This window comes from Hyperolius riggenbachi, chromosome 2, assembly GCF_040937935.1.
Source record: "Hyperolius riggenbachi isolate aHypRig1 chromosome 2, aHypRig1.pri, whole genome shotgun sequence".
NCBI classification, from domain to species: domain Eukaryota; kingdom Metazoa; phylum Chordata; class Amphibia; order Anura; family Hyperoliidae; genus Hyperolius; species Hyperolius riggenbachi.
The window spans coordinates 118,705,002-118,723,658 of NC_090647.1; the positions used below are offsets into that span (position 1 = coordinate 118,705,002).

Genomic DNA, 18,657 nt, shown 5'->3' on the forward strand with positions numbered 1-18,657 from the left:
TAGTTGCTCACCTTTTTAGCCTTCTAACCCCAGTGACCTTGTGACCAACTGTGCACAGTTTTGGGATTAATACTTGGACAGTTTCAGCATGTACAGTGTTCTCCCCAGAAACTTTTTTTCAGCTAGGTGGCAGGAAAATGTAGCTGGGTGGAGTGGGACAGCGAAGCAGGCCATCTTGGCGCGCACACTGAGGTGCCAGTTGACAGCATGGCTGTAGCTGCAATGTTATAGTCTGCACCCCGCGTAATGCCCTTATATAACTCAGGGTTCCGGTGAATGTGGCTGATGGAATGCAGGAAAAGGGGTGCTGTGACTATGAGGCTGTCTATGGCTATATTTTTATCCTGATAAGATTAAAACAGCTTCATTGGAAATTTTTGAACCCGGAGTATCACGGGATCTACTTTGTTTAGCACACGTCATCTCCCCATTGGGTGCTGGTCCACCTTGCTTCTACTATGTGATGGAATGCAGGAACAGGAAGAAGTAAGTAGTGCATGCGGTGATGGATCCGACAATGTGAGTATCTGATTAGCCCTGCTGCCGTTTGTTCGCCCGCTGCGGCATTCCACCCCCGCCACTGTTTGTGCGTCCACTGTGCTTCGTGCTAAGACGTGGCTTGACTCCCAAAATGGATTGTTTAAGGGCTTCTGTAGACCATCTCATTGTAATAACCGGCATAACTGAAATATCCTGTTGTTTGCTTGGGCCTGCTTAACCGCTTGGATGCAAGAGGAAATATTTCCTAAAGAGACGTGGCTTCCCTTTGGTCACCTTTTGGGGATGGTATTTGCTTGGTGAAGAGCGATCCCTGGTTTCCGAACATGACACCTGGCATTATCTCTAAATAGTACAATCTTTTTTCCAGTAACACTGCAGGACAGGTACACATTGAGACTTGGCTCCTCCCAGGAACAGGAAATATCCGTCAGCCTCTCTATAAATTAAACCAAGGGTCAGGCAGTATTGGATATTTCCTGGTCCAGGAACCAGGTCTCTCTATGTGCTCTCTGTCCCGGAGAGCCTGGGTGGCTAGGGAAGGTGTTGGCACAAAGCGGATCCTGCTACGCACAGAGGATCAGCTAGAGCTGGGAGGTACCTGTGGGGTTGCCGGTCTGGTAGTAGCTCCCAGCGCATTTTCACCCTGTTGGTCAGCCTGGATGTGGGGAAGGCAGGCTTCTTTTCCCTCATCAGACCAGAGAATTTTGTTTCTCATGATCTGAGTTTTTCAGGTGCCTTTTTGTCAAACTCCAGGTGGGCTGCCATGTGCCTTTTTACTAAGGAGTGGCTTTAGTCTGGCCACTCTATCATGCAGGCCTGATTGGTGGATTGCTGCAGAGATGTTTGTCCTTCTGGAAGGTTTTTCTCTGCACAGAGGATCTTTGGAGCTCTGACAGGGTGACCATGTGGTTCTTGGTCACCTCCCTGACTAAAGATAGCCATACATCACTCGACTTGGAGGCTGATCGAGCATCCGATTCAATAATTATCCAAGCCGATGCAAATCTGTGCTGCCACAAGGATGACCAACCGATTCAACCAGGCTGACCTGCTGTAAGATGTTGGGCTGACATGGTCGATCAGGTGCGCAGCTGTGACGGCGTGTAGTATTGGAATGAGCAACAAACACGACGAAACACCTGGTGCTATTTCCTCTAATGTGAATGTGCTACCGCCTGTGCATTTTAATACTTGACCTGTCTACTGTTTCCTGCTGTGGTCCACATTCATCTTCTGCATTGCAAGTAAGCCTACATCGTGAAGCACGTGTCGCGTGTGTGTCATAAAAGCATTGCGTGCCTTAGGGAAGCACAATGGTAATGTGGAAGATGTATGGGGACCACAGCAGGTGACAGTGGACAGGTCAAGGATTAAAATGCACAGGCAGTGGCACATTCACATTTTTATACTTGACCTGTCCGCCGTCTCCTGCTGTGGTCCCCATTCATCTTCCGCATTGCTGCTGGGCTTCCTTAAAGCACGCGGATCTTGTGTGACGTCACACACGCGCCATGTGCTTCACATTGGAAGCTTGCCTGCAATTCAGAAGATGAATGTGGACCACGGTGGGAGGCAGTGGACAGATCAAGTATTAAATGTATGGGTGGGGAGAATTGCAGCGTATGGGCAGCCAACAGATTTCTCTCGGATCAGATTCAATCAGAGAAAGATCCGTCTCCTGGTCGGACTGCCCATACATTGTCTGTATGGGCATCTTGAGGCCCTTCTTCCCAATCGCTCAGTTTAAATGGCTGGGCAGCTCCAAGAAGAGACCTGGTGGTTTTTGAACTTCTTCCACTTATGGATGATTGAGGCAACTGTTCTCGTTGGGAATTTCAAAGTAGCAGAATTTTTTTTCTGTAACCTTCCCCAGATAATCCTGTCTCAAAGGTCTACAGACAATTCCGTTGACTTCATGCTTGGTTTGTGCTCTGACATAAACTATCAACTGTGGGACCTTATATAGCCTTCTTTGTGCCTTTTAAAAAATCATGTCTAGTCAGCGGAATTTAGCACAGGTGGACTCCAATTAAGCTGCAGAAACATCTCAGGGATGATCCGGGGAAACGGAAAGGACCTGAGCTCAGTTTTGAACTCATGGCAAAGGCTGTGAATGCTTATGTACATGTGCTTTCTCTATTTATTTATTTTTTTATACTAAACTTTTTCCAGGTTGTCATTATAGGGTTGCGCAAAAGGTGGATCAGCGCAACACCAGGCCGCCTCCGAATGGCCTCCAATCAGAGATGCGCTGAGCCCCCCCAGGAACTACAAACGCACCTTGAACCCAAACAGAAGCTCTGCCTATACACCAAAAGCATGGCTGTTAAGTGGGAGCAGCTGACAAAAAAAACGAATTAAATTAATACATAGCAAGGAAATGAGCAGCGCTACTTAAAAACAGACTAGTGCCTACCTGCAAAAGAGTGCAAGCCCCACTTGTGGGGTCGAATACACACCGAGCATACACATGACCTGTCTACCACTGGAGGAGGATGTTAGTTTCCTGTAACAGCTTGCATGCAACCTATTAAGTACTCGTCCCTCCCACTGCGAAGAAGTCAATCCTCCATGGAAGGGGCCTAACACTAACTAAATCCTAACCTATGTATATGCATAGCCTGGGTGCGCTACCAAGTAAAATTGAAAAATTGAAAATTGCGCAAAAGGTGGATCAGCGCAACACCAAGCCGCCACTTAATAGGTTGCATGCAAGCTGTTACAAGAAACCAACATCCTCCAGTGGTAGACAGGTCATGTGTATGCTCGGTGTGTATTCGACCTCACAAGTGGGGCTTCACTCTTTTGCAGGTAGGCACTAGTCTGTTTTTCAGTAGCGCTGCTCATTTCCTTGCTATGTATTAACTTAATTTGTTTTTAGTCAGCTGCTCCCACTTAACAGCCATGCTTTTGGTGTATATGCAGAGCTTCTGTTTGGGTTCAAGGTGCGTTTGTTGTTCCTGGGGGGGCTCAGCGCATCTCTGATTGGAGGTTATTCGGAGGCGGCCTGGTGTTGCGCTGATCCACCTTTTGCGCAATTTTTGATTTTTCAATTTTACTTGGTAGCGCACCCAGGCTATGCATATAGGTTTGGATTTAGTTAGTGTTAGACCCCTCCCATGGAGGATTGACTTCTTTGCAGTGGGAGGGACGAGTACTTAATATGTTGCATGCAAGCTGTTACAGGAAACCAACATCCTCCAGTGGTAGACAGGTCATGTGTATGCTCGGTGTGTATTCGACCCCACAAGTGGGGCTTGCACTCTTTTGCAGGTAGGCACTAGTCTGTTTTTAAGTAGAGCTGCTCATTTCCTTGTTATGTCATTATAGGGTGTTGTGTTTAGTTCTGAGGGGAAAAAATAATTGAATCCATTTTGGAATAAGGTTGAAACATAAAAAGTGGTGCGCTGGTAATACTTTTCGGATGCAATGTACATAACCGGAACATCCAAATACTGACCTGTCTTGAGGTACTCGCACTTTATTATCTCAGCACAAGATATTGCAAATCAAATTTTAGCCAGTATTTAAATTATAAAAAAAAAAAAAAAAAAAAAATCCATGGAAGTGACCTACTCTGACTCGCTACACATAGTGATTTGTGTGTGATTTTTAATTACTGCAAACTGTACAAAAAAATTGAAACAACCCATCAGAATTAAAGGGAACCAGAGCTGAAAATCTAAAGAAGTTATGCATACCTGGGGCTTCCTCCAGCCCCATATGGGCTGATCGATCCCACGCCGCCAGCCTCCTCTGCCCGCAGCTACGAGAACCAGCTCTGTGCTGAGCCGTCAGTCGGAGCCAGCCTAAGCGTAGCAGAGGTGCACTCTTTGCGTATCTCTGCAGGAGTGTATGGAGAGATACATAGAGGGCGCACTTCTCCTGCGTAGGCCAGCTCCGATGACGTCAGCGACGGGAGCCGGTTCTCGTAGATGCGGGCAGCGGTGGATGGCGGCGTGGGATCTATCAGCGCGTATGGGGCTGAAGGAAGCCCCAGGTATGTATAACTACTTTTTCATTTTTTCACCTAGGGTACATCTCTGGTACCCTTTAAAATCTCTAACCGCAATCACAATCGCTGGCAAAAATCTTGCACTTTTTAAAATCGCCAGAAAACGCTCATGAAATTGCTTACAAAACGCTAATTAAAAACGCTAGCGATTGCAATATTGTTTTGCGACTTGAAGTGGGTTCCAGGCCTCAGGCTGGAATCACACTCTGCCCCCATTGCAATTGCAAATGTTAGGAGTATGAACTGCAATGAAGACTGGACATAGACTTTAATACAAAGCCTGCATGCAGTGAGTTAGAATAACATGATCACTTACAATGCAGCACTGTGAACAGGCCCATAGAATTGTATAGGAGGTAAGTTGGCTCTAAGCTCTACCCTAGCCTTTCATCCGCTTCTGACCCATTTCAATCACCAGGGATGCCCCGTGAGATGCAAATAATTCCAATTTTTATGGTAACTCTATGCACCATTTACCGTGTGTATACCGGCATACTGGTGTAAATGCAGATTTTGCACCTTAATGTTTGAGTGATGGAAAATAGCGTGTTCTTGTGCTGGGAACTGTTCATATAAATGAGGCCTCAAAAGTAAATTTTTTTTTTTTCTTGTACAGATACTTCCCTACTTACAAATGACTCTAGTTACGTTTCGGGGAACCGATATCTTCATGTACAAAATATACAATACTGTTTTTTTGTTTTTTATTTATTGCATATATTTAGGTATTGTATAAACTGTTTAGAAGTAGTCTAAGCCTAGATTTACAGTGGTCAGTTGTATAACGCTCGAGTTATGAGTGTGAACTCCAGTGGAGACTGGACATAAACTTTAATGCAAATCCTGCATTCAGCGAGTTACAATAACGAGATCAGTTACAACGCAGTACAGTAGAATCTCGTTGTAGTAAACTCTGATATATTAAACCTCTATATATAGTAAACTAATTCCTAAGGTCTCATCAAATGCATCTGTATAAATATACAATATATGACCAATTCTGAAATAGAAACTTACTTTTCCTGGTGCTTTGGAGTTTACTATAAAGGGATTTCACTGTACTGTGAACAGGCCCACAGAATTGTATGGGCAGTGAGTGAGAATTATTCTGCAACGCAATTAGGCACTGAACTGGCACTAAAACAAATTTAAAAGCACATTGAAAACAACCATAAAGCCTTGTTTATACTATATGTCCAAATCCCAGAGGTGTCTGAGAGTAAATCATTTATCCACGTTTCAACACAGGATTCAACTTACAAACAAATTCAGCTTACAAAGAATCGCCCGAAACCTAACCTTGTAAGAAGGGGACAGCCTGTATTGCTTGCAATTCTCCCTAGCAGTCTACAGAGCAATCCTGAAGGAACATTAAGGCCCCCTTCACACTTGTAAACGTAAATCGCAATCGCAGTTTTGCACTACTTTTTTCAGCAATTTTTATTTTGGGGGGGGGGGGGTGATTATGTTTTGCAATTGGGAAAATGCAGTATGCAGTCGGCGATCATTGCAATTGCTGCAGTCAGAGTAATACCACAGGATTACTAGTGCAGTAGCGCTTTGCTGATCACTGGCGAATCACTGGTGAATCACCGGCGAAAAGCGCCCCAGTGTGAATAGGGCCTTAGTCACTTTGCTGAGTAACTTCTTGTGTTGTCTTTGCACTAAGTGAATAGGTCAGACTCTTGTCCTCACATTCTTGTTGTTTTCCTACAGACAGGCTGGGGGTTTCCGTGGTCTGCGTATGTCCCCAAACATGACTGTATGTAATGAGGGACAAGCAGAAACCTGAACTGAAAGCTTGAGGCGAGGCTATTGTGTATTCCCTCTGATTCACTCAGGCTGTCTAGCAGTTAGTAATGCAGAGCAAGATGAGAGGGACATTAGTGAGATGGCCAGTGGGGGTGTGAGTAAAAGGACAGTGGTGATACGTAATCCTGTACAGATTGATTGCCTTGGAAGTGATGTTTTCTCATCTGATAACACAGGACTTCGAAAGACTTAAATGAGATTTGCTTGAGGCAAGAATGCCAGCCTTCTAGGCTTACATGAAAAGCAGGAAACTGGAAGGCTGGTTTAGAATGCTAAAATACCTGTGGTTAAGGTAGCCATACATCAAGCAACTTGGCGGCTGATCAACCATCTGATTGGCTAATCATCAAATCAGATGAAAATTGGTGCTGCCAAGAGCATGCCCGAGCGACGATTCGACTCATTTTTGGGCCAAAATTGGTTGCATGTATCGGTCAGACATGCTGCAAGATGTAGGGCCGACTTGCTCAATAGAGTGCATGGCGTGTGATATCGGGACGAGCGATGAACGTGACCAAGCCCCCACCGCTGTTCCTCCTATTGTAAGATACCCCTGAAATCTATCAGGAATCAGCCAGTGGTGTATAGGCAGCCAACAGATCTCTCTCAGATCAGATTAGATCAGAAAGATCTCTCTTGTTCGATCTGCCCATACATCTTCTGATGTATGGGTACCTTAAATATGATCTTCCCATAGCCTAGCACAGTGTGATCTAATTTGCTCTAGTGAGGGCTGGTGCACGCCAAGAGCGCTTCTAAAAGCCAAGCTATCGCTTTGAAAAGCGCTTGGCTAATGTATTTGAATGGGATGGATCACACCAGAATGATATGCTTTTTCTCTCAAATGTGGGTCCTGCAGCATTTCTGAGCTTTTCTGAGACGATTCAGCCTTAGTGTTTAGTATAGGAAAGTGGAAAATCACTCTGAAAAGTGCTAGATCAGAGCGATTTTTCCAAGTGTTTTTGTTACAGAAGCTGTAAAGTTCCAGCTGTACTGTAACAAAAAATAAAAACTGCTACACTATAAAGCTCTCCAAAAATTGCTAGGTATGATTAGAAAATCGCCAGGCACATGCCTTGAATTGCTCTGAAAAATCAATTCAAAAAGCGCTGAGCGTTTGCGATTACGCTAACGCTTTTTGGTGTGCTCTGGACCTAAAAGACGTTCAGAAGAATCAATCCACAAGGTTGGTAAATAAATGGATTCCTCCCCCCTGCAATGATGTGGTCAGTGTGGAAGATGTGATGGGTAGACGGGTTACACAGGGTGGTAGATTCCAATCACTTGTGGTTAATGCAGTCACCATTCTATTGATTGACCACATTAAGCTGGATCTTTTGACCACAGTATTATGACTGAAAGTGATGCCCCATTCAGGTCTCTGAAAATGTTGCTGGGTTTGAGAATGACCCTTTGTTTGATATCACTGAACAACGCCTTTGTGGGAGAGCAGTCACTGTGGATAATGTACAATGCGTCCAGCCACATCCAATAATTGTTGGTGCTCTGCAGAGCGAAATGGCCACTATGGGGCAGTGGGTGGCAGTTTGGATTTAATTTGTCCAGATGTGAGTGCTTTGCTGGTTGCCCAAATTACTGTGGGTGCTGCTATAGCTGTAATTCCCATCACTGCCTATGGTGCGCCCTAATTCCCCCTGTGCTGTTTTCTTGGTTCACTGCCCCAACTGCAGCCAGTGAAATGGAAAATGTGGGAGCTGCACTTGCTCGGTTATCGGCCTGTTGCCTTGAATACAGTGTAGCATACAGTCAGGGAAAAGTATCCTTCACTGTCACTATTTGTGCCTGTTTTGCGGTAATGCACTGCATGCATTGCTTTGGGATGCCACACTGGATTGCATTGCACGGGCCCCATTGTGAACGTTGCATTGTTTCTACATTGCAGTGCAGCTTTCTGCATTACAACATGGCTGTAACTGTATGCCGCCCTGTAACACCCTACTGTGTGTAGTGCCAGGAGAGAGTGGTGACTGTTGGTTTACTGCATGGGCAGGGTTGGGAAGAGGCAATGCTTTATCTAATCTAAGATATGCTTTTTAATTCAAGGCTGCCTTTTATTAACTCGTAATTATAGAGCAATTGTGGACTCGACATCAAAATCCATTTAGATTTTTTTTTTTATTCTTTTGGTCACTTAAGGTTTGGTTTAAGAAACTATTGAATAAAACAAGCTCAGCCTCTCCCCCCTCACCCTCCTTTTTTTTATTTCACAGTTTATTCAATAACAAATAATTGCAATGTTAAAGAACAAAATTGCAATATAATTTTCCTCAGACAATGATGCAAATCCATTTTTTATTTAAAAGCATTAGATGGCCAATGTCTGCAATAAAATAGGGGGTATACCAACGTCTGTCTGTAGTCCTACTCTCTTATGGCCAGGCAAGCTTTTATTTTTTGTGTTTTTAGAGTTGGCAATGACAACCTACATATTTTTCTAAGTGAAGGTTTTCTTTTTAGATGTCCATGATCTGGTACCCTCTCACAGTCCTCCATTTACTAGTGAGTGCATGGCGAGTGTGTCGGTGATAGCGGCGTATAGCCCAGTGAGTCTTTGTGTGCCGAGACGCCATAATCCTTTAAGATAACCTGACCAGGCTGGCTAATATGCTGTAATTGTTCTGTGCCCAGTGCCATACTGCAGTACCATCACTCGAAAGCATCTCCTCATGTGTGGCTACCTTTAGCCAGCTTAGTTTCCCATCTGCCTACAATTGGCCGAGCCTTGTTTTTTTGCTTGGCGATATCAGCGTTTCCTTTGCTACCTGTCAGTGTGTTAACAGAGCGATGCTTTTCCTCAGCATGTGACGAGGTGAGAGACTTAGAATCCCAATATAGCTGCTAATCACTTTTAAGTCTATAAAGCCTGGCAGTCTGTCACGGCAGCTGCAGTCGTACGGTTGGCTCTACCAGGCAGTGTACAGCAATGCATGGATGGCAGGTACAGTGTCTCCCCTGCTGCCTGTCAGGTCATCCCTGTCCTCATCCCACTCCATCCTATCCATCTGTAGTTTATAGGCCCATGGTATGTCTGTTTGTTTTTATAAGCAGTTTGTCCGCATTCCAATAAACGTTATGTTCCTTTGTCATCTCTAATCATCTCAGAGTGATTCCTCCATCTTTAATTTGCATGCTGACAATATGAAATAACCCACGGTTTTCAATCTGGAAGTTTTTGCTTTCTTTTCTTCTTGTGAAACTTTATAGAAATTTGAAGTTAATTCTGCTCTCTTCTGCTTTTTGCTGACTGTGCAGATGTATTTGCAGTGTTTAATGTTTTGCTCATTGTGGGGACGTGTTCAAGACGTGTCAGCAGGAATGAGCAAGAGAGACTTTTTTTTTTTTTTGCTCCCCCCCCCCCCCCCCCCCCCCTCATTACTCTTCTTTAGATTCTTCCATGCTAAATGAGTCACTTTCTCATAATTTTTTACTAGCTCTTCCCATCTGTTTTGACCATAAATGGATTTCCTTTTTTTTTCCCCTTAAACTTCCTGCCCAATCATTCCTCCGCCTCTAAACCCCCCTGGGCTAAATGCTTTTTACATGTGGCAAAGACCATATTTTCCTTAGAAGCTGCCTGGATGTGGACCTGCCTTTTTCTGTTCTGCAGTTTTTTTTTTGTGTTCTTTCCTGTAGGCAGACTCTTCCTTACTCACTTGAATTCACTTTCTGTTCTTTTTAGAACATTGAGGCACTTCCTCCCACTTTTAACCGGGGCACCCTGAGTGTGTTGAGGAAAAAGTGGGAGACTCCGGCTCCTCCTGCTTCTCCTACTCGGACAGAAGTCAAGCGCAGTGGCAGCTTTGCACTGAGGCAAAGGGTCACCAGTCCTAAGACTGAGGCTGTCCCTGCTGCCCGCTCTGAAGCCAGTCCCAGCAAGGTCCGCTCGCCTCTGCAGGAACCCAGCCACTTCCGATACCCCAGTGCCACAGAGCTCCTTCCTGAGCCCACCGAGGGAGGGAACATGGAGCAAGACTTGGAGACCGCCAAGCAGGACGCCCCTGAGCCTTCTCCCAAGATTGAAAAGTTCAATGTTCCTTTAAACAGCCTGAAAATGATGTTTGAAAAAGGGGAACCTGCCAATAACAAGGTAAGAGTTTGATTGGGGGGGGGGGGGGGGGGGGGGGGGGGGGGGGAGGGAGAATCTAATCTATGCCTTTCTTTTCTTGTGGTGAGAGAGTATTGTTCTTTGTGACAGCAGGCAGTTCAGTGTCATGTTCAGCCTCTGTGATCACCCAGCTGTTGTATCCGGAGCAGCCAGTCTGGTATACAGTAACACAGCAGCTGTGCACAAGGCGCTGAGGCTGCATAGGAATACATTGGGACTTTTTTGCTAGCTGCATGGATGGATGGATGGATAAGTGATTTAATTGTCCCCTTATATGTTGCTGATAAAGCCTGTGATTCTGCCTCAGCAATGGTTAGTTGGTGAGCTGTAGGTCCCAGGAAGCTGTTGTGTGGAAGACTCTTGCTTTGAGCATAAGGGAGCTGCTTCCCCCTCAGTAGCATCCGTTTCTGCAGGTAATCTTGTGAGACAACAGACAGGTCAGCAGATTGGGAATGGCTCTACCTGCAGCGAGCCTCTCAAGCAGGAAACAGCCGGTTTGTGAGCTCACTTTCTCTTCCTATTGTGAGTCTGTCACCTCCTGTAATGTATTCTGCATGGAAAAGGTCACCCGAAACTGTATCCTGGAAGTGTATACCCGATAAGGACCAGTGTATACTTGCTGCAGTACAAAAACATTACATGAAGAGCTCTACCTGGTATATCAGAGAGTACTCCATACTTAAAAAAAAAAGTGCAATATGCCTTCATCACTTAATCCTTTGTTAGTAATCTCTTGGTTTGAATGGTGCATTACCCCAGTGTGGATCCAGAGGAACAGATAAGATACCAAAGGCTGTTTCTCAAGTTCTGCAAAGTGAAATTTGAAGAAACTGCACCCGTTTTAATCTAAAGTAAAACCGTTCATGTCATCGTCATTAAAGTGGACCTGAACTCTTGCACAGGACAGAAGGAAAACCTAGAGAAATGCACCCTTTATGTATTTAGAGTTTAGCCTGTCTAATTCCCCTAATGTCGTCCCCCCCCCCCCCCCCCCCCCCCAAAAAAAAAATAAAAATAAAAAAAAAAAATCAGTGACTAATCAAAAATCTGTAATTTGCCCTCTCCCCTGTGTTAGCTGACTGCCACGGTAGATAAGCTAATTTGAGAGCACAGGATGTTAACAATATGTCTGCTTCCATGAAAGCAGGAAGTAGAAACACTGAAGATTTATTGTAAGATTTGTATCAGCTGTAATAACAGACATTTTTATTTGTTTAAAGGGTGCTGTTGCGTATCTTTTAGAGCAGAGAGGAAGTTCTCAGGTCAACTTGGCTTTAACTGTCTCTCAAAGCTTATTCTAATCCCTAACATAGTCTTAGTCTAATGTTCCTTCTATAGTCAGTATTAAGCTGGTTGGGGGTACCAATCGACATAGCATTTTTCAGGTTTGGGAGGAACTGGAGTGCCTGGAGGAAACACATGGAAGCATGAGGACATACAAACCCCATGCAGATCCTGGCCATCAAGATCAGTTGTAGAGATATTGATTTTTTTTTTTTATTTTTTTTTTTTTTATAAGCCTTATTTATTCATTTATTTTTACCACCAGTTTTTATTTGTGCTGCTTCACTGAAATAGTAGAGGTAAATCAGAGCCTTGGGTCTTCCCTATCTGCAAAGCCAGCGTGGTGAGAATTGTTTTCTTACTGTAGATGTCATGTTTTCCGTTGGGTCCGAGGACAACAGTTTGCATGCATATTTGTGGACCTCAGCACTGCCTTCATCACACCCCCAGTGCTAGGGTTTTATGCTGCTGTTGTGAATGACCTGTAGTGTGGATGAGACCTGGACTTCTGTGGTGAGAGACTCCCCCATGCTGGCTTTGAAATGAGCTGAGATGCTGACAGGTACTGTATTAACAGTTGCTGGCCATACACTGTTCAATCATCAATCGATTTTGTTATGAATCATTCTAGATTTGTAGATCATAATTTACTTTGTATGATGTAGGTGCCAGTATCTAAGCAGTCCTTGGGCAAGATTCCTGACCCTCTAGGTCAGGAGGTCCCCAAACTTTTTCAGTCAAGGGCCGGGTCAACAACTTCAGACTGCTGGGGGGCCGGAACATACATAAAATGTTAAAAAACATTACATTGAATCTAGATATTGCTTCCCCCCAATTATGCTGCCTGGAGAGACCTCCCAGCAGCAGCCATTCAGTCATACACACCCAAAGAACGTCTTTGTGCACCAGACAGTGAAGCATACCCAGGTGTCAACCTGCCGTCCAATTGGACAGCAGTGTCACCTGATGCAGAATTGGATTGGAAACCAGCAAATGACTGCTCTCTGGCTTCTGTAGTATGTAGATGGTGGTGCCAGCACTGCTATTCTATATGCGGGCTGCCAATATTTGGTGTAAGGTGCAGTGGGCACATCTATAAGTTAAACATTTTGTGTTTGGGAGCCAGTGAAAAAGCTTTGGGGGGCCGCATTTGGCCCGCAGGCCTTAGTTTGAAGACCACTGCTCTAGGTTGACCTACTGAGTGTGACCTTAGTGGTTGCAGCTCTCAAGCGTTTTGAGTCTGACCGTCAAAGCGCAATGCAAATGGTAGCATTTCATTTTCATGACATCCAATCTGGCTATGTTGTCAGATTCTAGCACATATAATTCTTTCCGGCACAATATAAACATGCCCTTTTCATCTTACATGCTACCTGTAGTGTAGAAGGCAAATGATTATTATTATTATTTAATGTTTATATAGCCTGACGTCTTCCGCAGCGCTGTAAAGAGTATATTATCTTGTCTCTTAACTGTCCCTCAGAGGGACTCGCAATCTAATCCTACCATAGTCCTATGTCTATGTATGTATTTTATAGTGTATGTAGTAGTCTAGGGCCAATTTAGGGGAAGCCAATTAACTTATCTGTATGTTTTGTGATGTGGGAGGAAACTGGAATGCCAGGAGGAAACCCACATGGACACAGGGAGAACATACAAACTTTGTGAAAACTGGCTGCGATTCGAACCAGGGACTCAATGCTGCTAGGCGAGAGTGCTAACTAATGTAACTGAAAACCATTTTACTTTCCTTAGACCTGACTTGGGGCTGGTTCACACAACGTTTGTGGTAGAGGCTGTGGCTTTGAATGAACTGACAACTGCGCTCATTCTAATTGGAGTGGATGAGGCTTCTATCCTTGCCAGTTAAGGCATTTGAGGTATCCTTGCCAGTTTTAAGGCATTTGTGAAGAGAAGCAGTTGCTTCAGTGCTTTGCACAGTGTCTCATCATCTGTGTTCCTCTCAGCTGCTTCCACAGACAAAGGCAAAGCGCTGTGACAGTGTATCCCTATGGCACCATTCTCCCTGCAGCATTTGCAATTTATATGGACCATTTTCACTGCAGCGTTTGCAATTTGTATGACTCGCAAATGCATTGCATGCAACATTTTGGGAATAATCGCAATGCGATTCTCATTCCCCCCAAAAAGAATTGAAAAGCTCAATCGCTGATAAGTGATTAAAAAAAAAAATTTGCTTCGCAAAATCTTAATTGCTAGGCAATTGTGTGTTTTGTGATAAGTGTTTAAACCTAGCTGAATGGTAATGCTTATGTGGTAACTGTCTCTCAGGGAAGCTCTCACAGACTAGTCCCTACCTTAGTCCATCACAGTGGTTCCCAACCTGGATCGCCCCCAGGTGGGCGATTTGGGTTTTAAGGGGGGCGGTAAATTTGTGGGGGGCGATCAGTATGAAAAGGCAGAAAAAATAAAGTGTTGCAGTGTCACTCGTTTTTAAGAAAATTATGGGCCAAAAATATGATCTGTATAAAATATGCAAGTGTGCATGATACATAATTCCTCAGGGCTCGTTGGTCACGCTCCGGTGTAATGTCAGATATTGCAGCCCGGAAGCAGCCTTCCTCACTGAGTATAGCGCATGCTCATTGGGACGTTAGATATTATTTACCTGAAATATCTCCGCTTCCGCACCACGTACACTCCCGAAATTTTCAGGGGAGGGAGGGGACCCCCAGATCTAGCTCTGTGCCGAATTGCAACCCCCGAGCCCCGCTAGTTCCCGAGATAGGTTTGCTGCAATCAGTCTCGGGAACCAGCGGGGCTCGGGGGCTGCTATTCGTCACAGAGCTAGATCTGGGGGTCCCCTCCCTCCCCTGAAAATTTCGGGAGTGTACGTGGTGCGGAAGCGGAGATATTTAGGACGTTTTACGTGGCTGCACAATTTAATGGGACGCAGGCTCCTACTGCGCATGCGGGGCTGCACAACGTGCGGGGCTGCAATAGCTGACATTACACCGGTAAGGGAATTGGCGCAAAGTAGTTGAGTCACCGGCTATTTTTAGCTGGCAAGGTCACAGCGCTACCCCCTCCACTGGCACCACCACCTGGCGTAAGGGTATACCGTACTAAGAGAAGGGGGCGACAGGGGTGAGTCGTCTTCCCCTAAGGGGCGATACCTCATAAAAGGTTGGGAGCCACTGGTCCATCATAACCTAGGGCCATTTTCTTTAGGGGGAAGCCATTTAACATATCTTTAACATATCTTTCTTTTTGGGCTGTGGGAAGAAACCGGAGTGCCCAGAGGAAACCCACCCAAACACTGGGAGAACATACAAACTCTGCAGATAGTGGCATGGCTGGGATGCAAACCAGGAAACCAGTGCTGCAAGGCTAGAGTGCTGTCCACTACACCACCTACCTGCCTGTGCATGTGCCAAAAGCCTACAAATGCTTTTTCAATGCATGGGAGTATCGTAAATGGTGATGGGCAAACACTATTGAATGCTTAGCTGTTGGTTTAGGCAGCTGGAACCATGGCTCTACAGTGTGTGCAGCAGCCCCTCTGGGTATGGGTGCATTGCCGGCTCCGAGGTAGGTCGGGCATAATTCTCCATGAAAACTGCCAGTATTCTCTTGTGGTTTAAGGGCCGTTGTACACTTCAAGTAGTTGTCATCCGATGCAGTCATTGGTCATAGTTCTGGGTTTCAGTTTCATAATGAGTGCCGTACAGAGGTGCTGCTCGTCTCCAGCTATGTATGGGGGAAGGACTTATTTCTTTAAGCTCCTGCATGAAAAAGACGGGTGAGCGTGTTCCATCCTGGCAGGTCTCTGATGGTCCAGCAAGCCACCTTGGGGGAAATCTTACTGTTTCTAGGCAAGGCTTTCAGAAATACTGTATTTGTTTTGGCCTACGGAAAAGTGTGTGTATAATTTGTATGGATGTAATAGTGTGTGGATGTAATAGTGTGTTGTGTATAGATAAACAAAAGTTTGCTTTCTTAAAACAGAAAGAGTTTGCGATAATTCAGGTTGGAGTGAGCTTGAGATGTCTCCCAGTGCATCACTGCTGAATATATGCAAATTAACCATTGTACCCTTAGCAGCTAAACTCACCTCCAGAACCGCTGGAATGCAATGTCAGCAGCTTGTTAATTTGTACAGAGCCATCCATCAATGGATGTGTGTGTGTGTGTGTGTGTGTGTGTGTGTGTGTGTGTGTGTGTGTGTGTGTGTGTGTGTGTGTGTGTGTGTGTGTGTGCTGTATGGATGTAATCGCCAGATGTGTGCCTTGCATCTGGTTTGGAAATGGTTACATCCTGTACTGGACATGTCTGCCGTCTTTCAATCTCTGGCTTTAAAAGAATACAAGTGAGAATGGGTGTGCAGTATATTTCATTAAGCAGACACATTTGCTCATCTAATTCTTCTATGAGTGATTAGAGGACTGTAGGAAGGTTGTAACCAGGCATAACCTTTTCCCAGCATGCAGCCTGCTTCTGATAGTGGCAGGGTGTGTCTGCCTTCCGCCTGACAGGAAATATAATCCAGTGACTTGTTCTGTGTACAGGCCTTTGTCTGAGGCCAGTCTATTCACTGCTTGTGGTTTAGTACTTCCTATGGCTGTGTTTCTCTATTCCCAGCTCTAGTTTCAGTGCCTAGAGCAGCTATATATGAGGTCATAGACTATAAATCTCCCTGGCCCCCCTCCTCCTTGCAGCAGCCATCTGAGCAGTGCTTGAGATGATTAACACATTGTGACCTGTGATACTGGGTCATTGTTTCCCCATGGCTCAGTCTGTAGCTATGCTGGACATAAAGGAATAATGATGTGCACGTCATTTGGCTGTTGGGCCTGGTGCATGCAAAGTCAGCTCTTCCTATACAGCCACATAATTGTGTTTTCTGCATTTCTGAATGACTTGTTTGCACCAGGGGTGAGCGCAATGCGCAAACTCATTTTGCGTTTTTCAAGAAACTCATTCACATTCAACTGAGTGGGATAAAGTACGTCACTCGCACACCAAAGTGTCACATGCAAAACTGTTGTGAACTCCTTTTCCCAACACAGAGCAGCAAACACAGGTGTACATGAGCTGTTTTAAGGTGGCCACTAACAGTCCAATTTTTTGCAAAAAAAAAAATGGTTCGAGCGATCAGAAATTCGGATCGGAAGAAAAATCGTTCACCATCAACAAACCAATCTTTGCTTCCTATCTATCACGACCAACAAGAAAATCCAAATTTTGGTTTGACAAAAATTCAATCGTTCAGAATAGATTGTGCCCATCAACTGAGATTTACAACCAATCCTATGAGAATTTCCGATTGATCAAACGATTTTTCGCTAGAAATTGGATCGTTAGTGGCCTCCTCAAAGCAGACCTGAACACAGAACTTCCTCTTTGCTCTAAAAGATACGCAACAGCATAATATCTGAAAAAAAGTCTGTTACAGCTGATACAAATCCTACAATATATCTGCAGTGTTTCTACTTCCTGCTTTTATGGAAGCAGACATATTCTTAAGCTCATTTGAAAGCACAGGATGTTATCTGCTGTGGCAGTCAGCTGACACGGGGAGAGATCAAATTACAGATTAGTCACAGATGAGGGGGAATTAAGGGGCCCATGCACTGGTTGATTTCAGCCATCGATCAATTGATCGATTCAATCTATCAAAAATCGATTATTTCAAATTAGCCAATCAATCGATTTGCATCCGATTTGAACTGACAAGATGGAAAATGTAGGTCAACCTGCTGTTGGCAGCAGATCGATGGCCCATAGAGTTGCATTGGTTCTAATGCTGGGCATACACTGCTCGATTTTGCCGCTTGATCATTTCACCGGTCGATTCCGCAGTCAATTCTCTTATCTTCTTTTTCTTATCTTTTTCCATGCACTTCAATCCGGAATCGAGCAGGGAAAACGATCGGGCGGGAGATCTGACATGTCGGAAATTATCGAGCCATTTTAATGGCTCAGAATCGACCCGTGTATGCCCAACATAATGGTGCAATAATGCATTTAGATCAATTTTCAATAGATTAACAATAGATTTCATTCTGAAGTCTATTGGAAATCTGTTCCTAGTGTGTGGCACACATCAGATTCCTGTCAGATTCAACTTGACAGAAATCTGACGGTCAAATCTGCTGCAAATCTAGAAGTGTATGGCCACCTATATGCCTAGTACACACCATACCATTTTCTGTTATATTTTTCTGTTAGATATTCTGTAAGGTTTTCTGTAATGAGATTTTCTGTAAAGTACAGGTAGAGACAGTCATTATCTCTAGTGCATTGTCTTCTGGTTATCGCCTGCTGTGTAGAACAATGCCCAATTGCTAGGCAGATAGATGGTTAGATAGATCATTTCCAACATGTTGGAAATTATCTATCTGGCTGGTAAATCTAATGCTGGATCCACACGGTGCGTTCGCGCACTCGATTTCCCGCTCGATTCCCGTCGATTCGTTTATTTCCAACATGTCCAAATTGGATTTTGATGGATCGTTAGGTCGATTCGCATGTATGCGAATCGACCTAACGATCCATCGAAATCCAAATCGGACATGTTGGAAATAAACGAATCGACGGAAATCGAGTGCGCGAATGCACCGTGTGGATCCAGCATTATGCCGGGCATACACTGCACGGTTTATGCGCCGGATCGAGCCAGCGGCTCGATGCTGGCGCATCCCCGCTCGTGCGCGCGGATCGATTGCCGCTCGTCCTCGCTGGCGCGTCCTTATCACCGCTCGATTCCCTGCCATTGTCCACCGGCGGGAATCGAGCGGGCGCGGGTCGGGCCAGCTGAATATTATCAGCTGGTCGGATCAGCTGGTCGATACAGAAACGTACCGTGTATCCCCAGCATAACAGAAAATCTAATGCTGGGCATACACGGTCAGATAATTCTTATCTATCGAGCCGCGGATGGCTCGATTGATAAGAT

At 44.9% G+C, this 18,657-nt stretch overlaps 1 protein-coding gene across 3 annotated transcripts in view; it reads left to right on the forward strand.

The window, feature by feature from the left end:
* The window catches only part of LIMA1 (LIM domain and actin binding 1), a 120,281-nt gene that overhangs the window by 57,982 nt on the left and 43,642 nt on the right, over positions 1 to 18,657 (forward strand). The window contains exons 1-2 of one of the 3 annotated variants that reach the window (XM_068267273.1): positions 9,222 to 9,287; positions 10,029 to 10,436. The exons of 1 other annotated variant lie outside the window; for it this stretch is intronic. In XM_068267273.1, coding sequence (XP_068123374.1) covers positions 9,273 to 9,287; positions 10,029 to 10,436 — 423 coding nt within the window. In that variant the 5' untranslated portion in view covers positions 9,222 to 9,272. Of the gene's footprint in view, positions 1 to 9,221; positions 9,288 to 10,028; positions 10,437 to 18,657 lie in introns of those variants that run through there. One more of the 3 variants, XM_068267272.1, reaches the window with a different exon arrangement.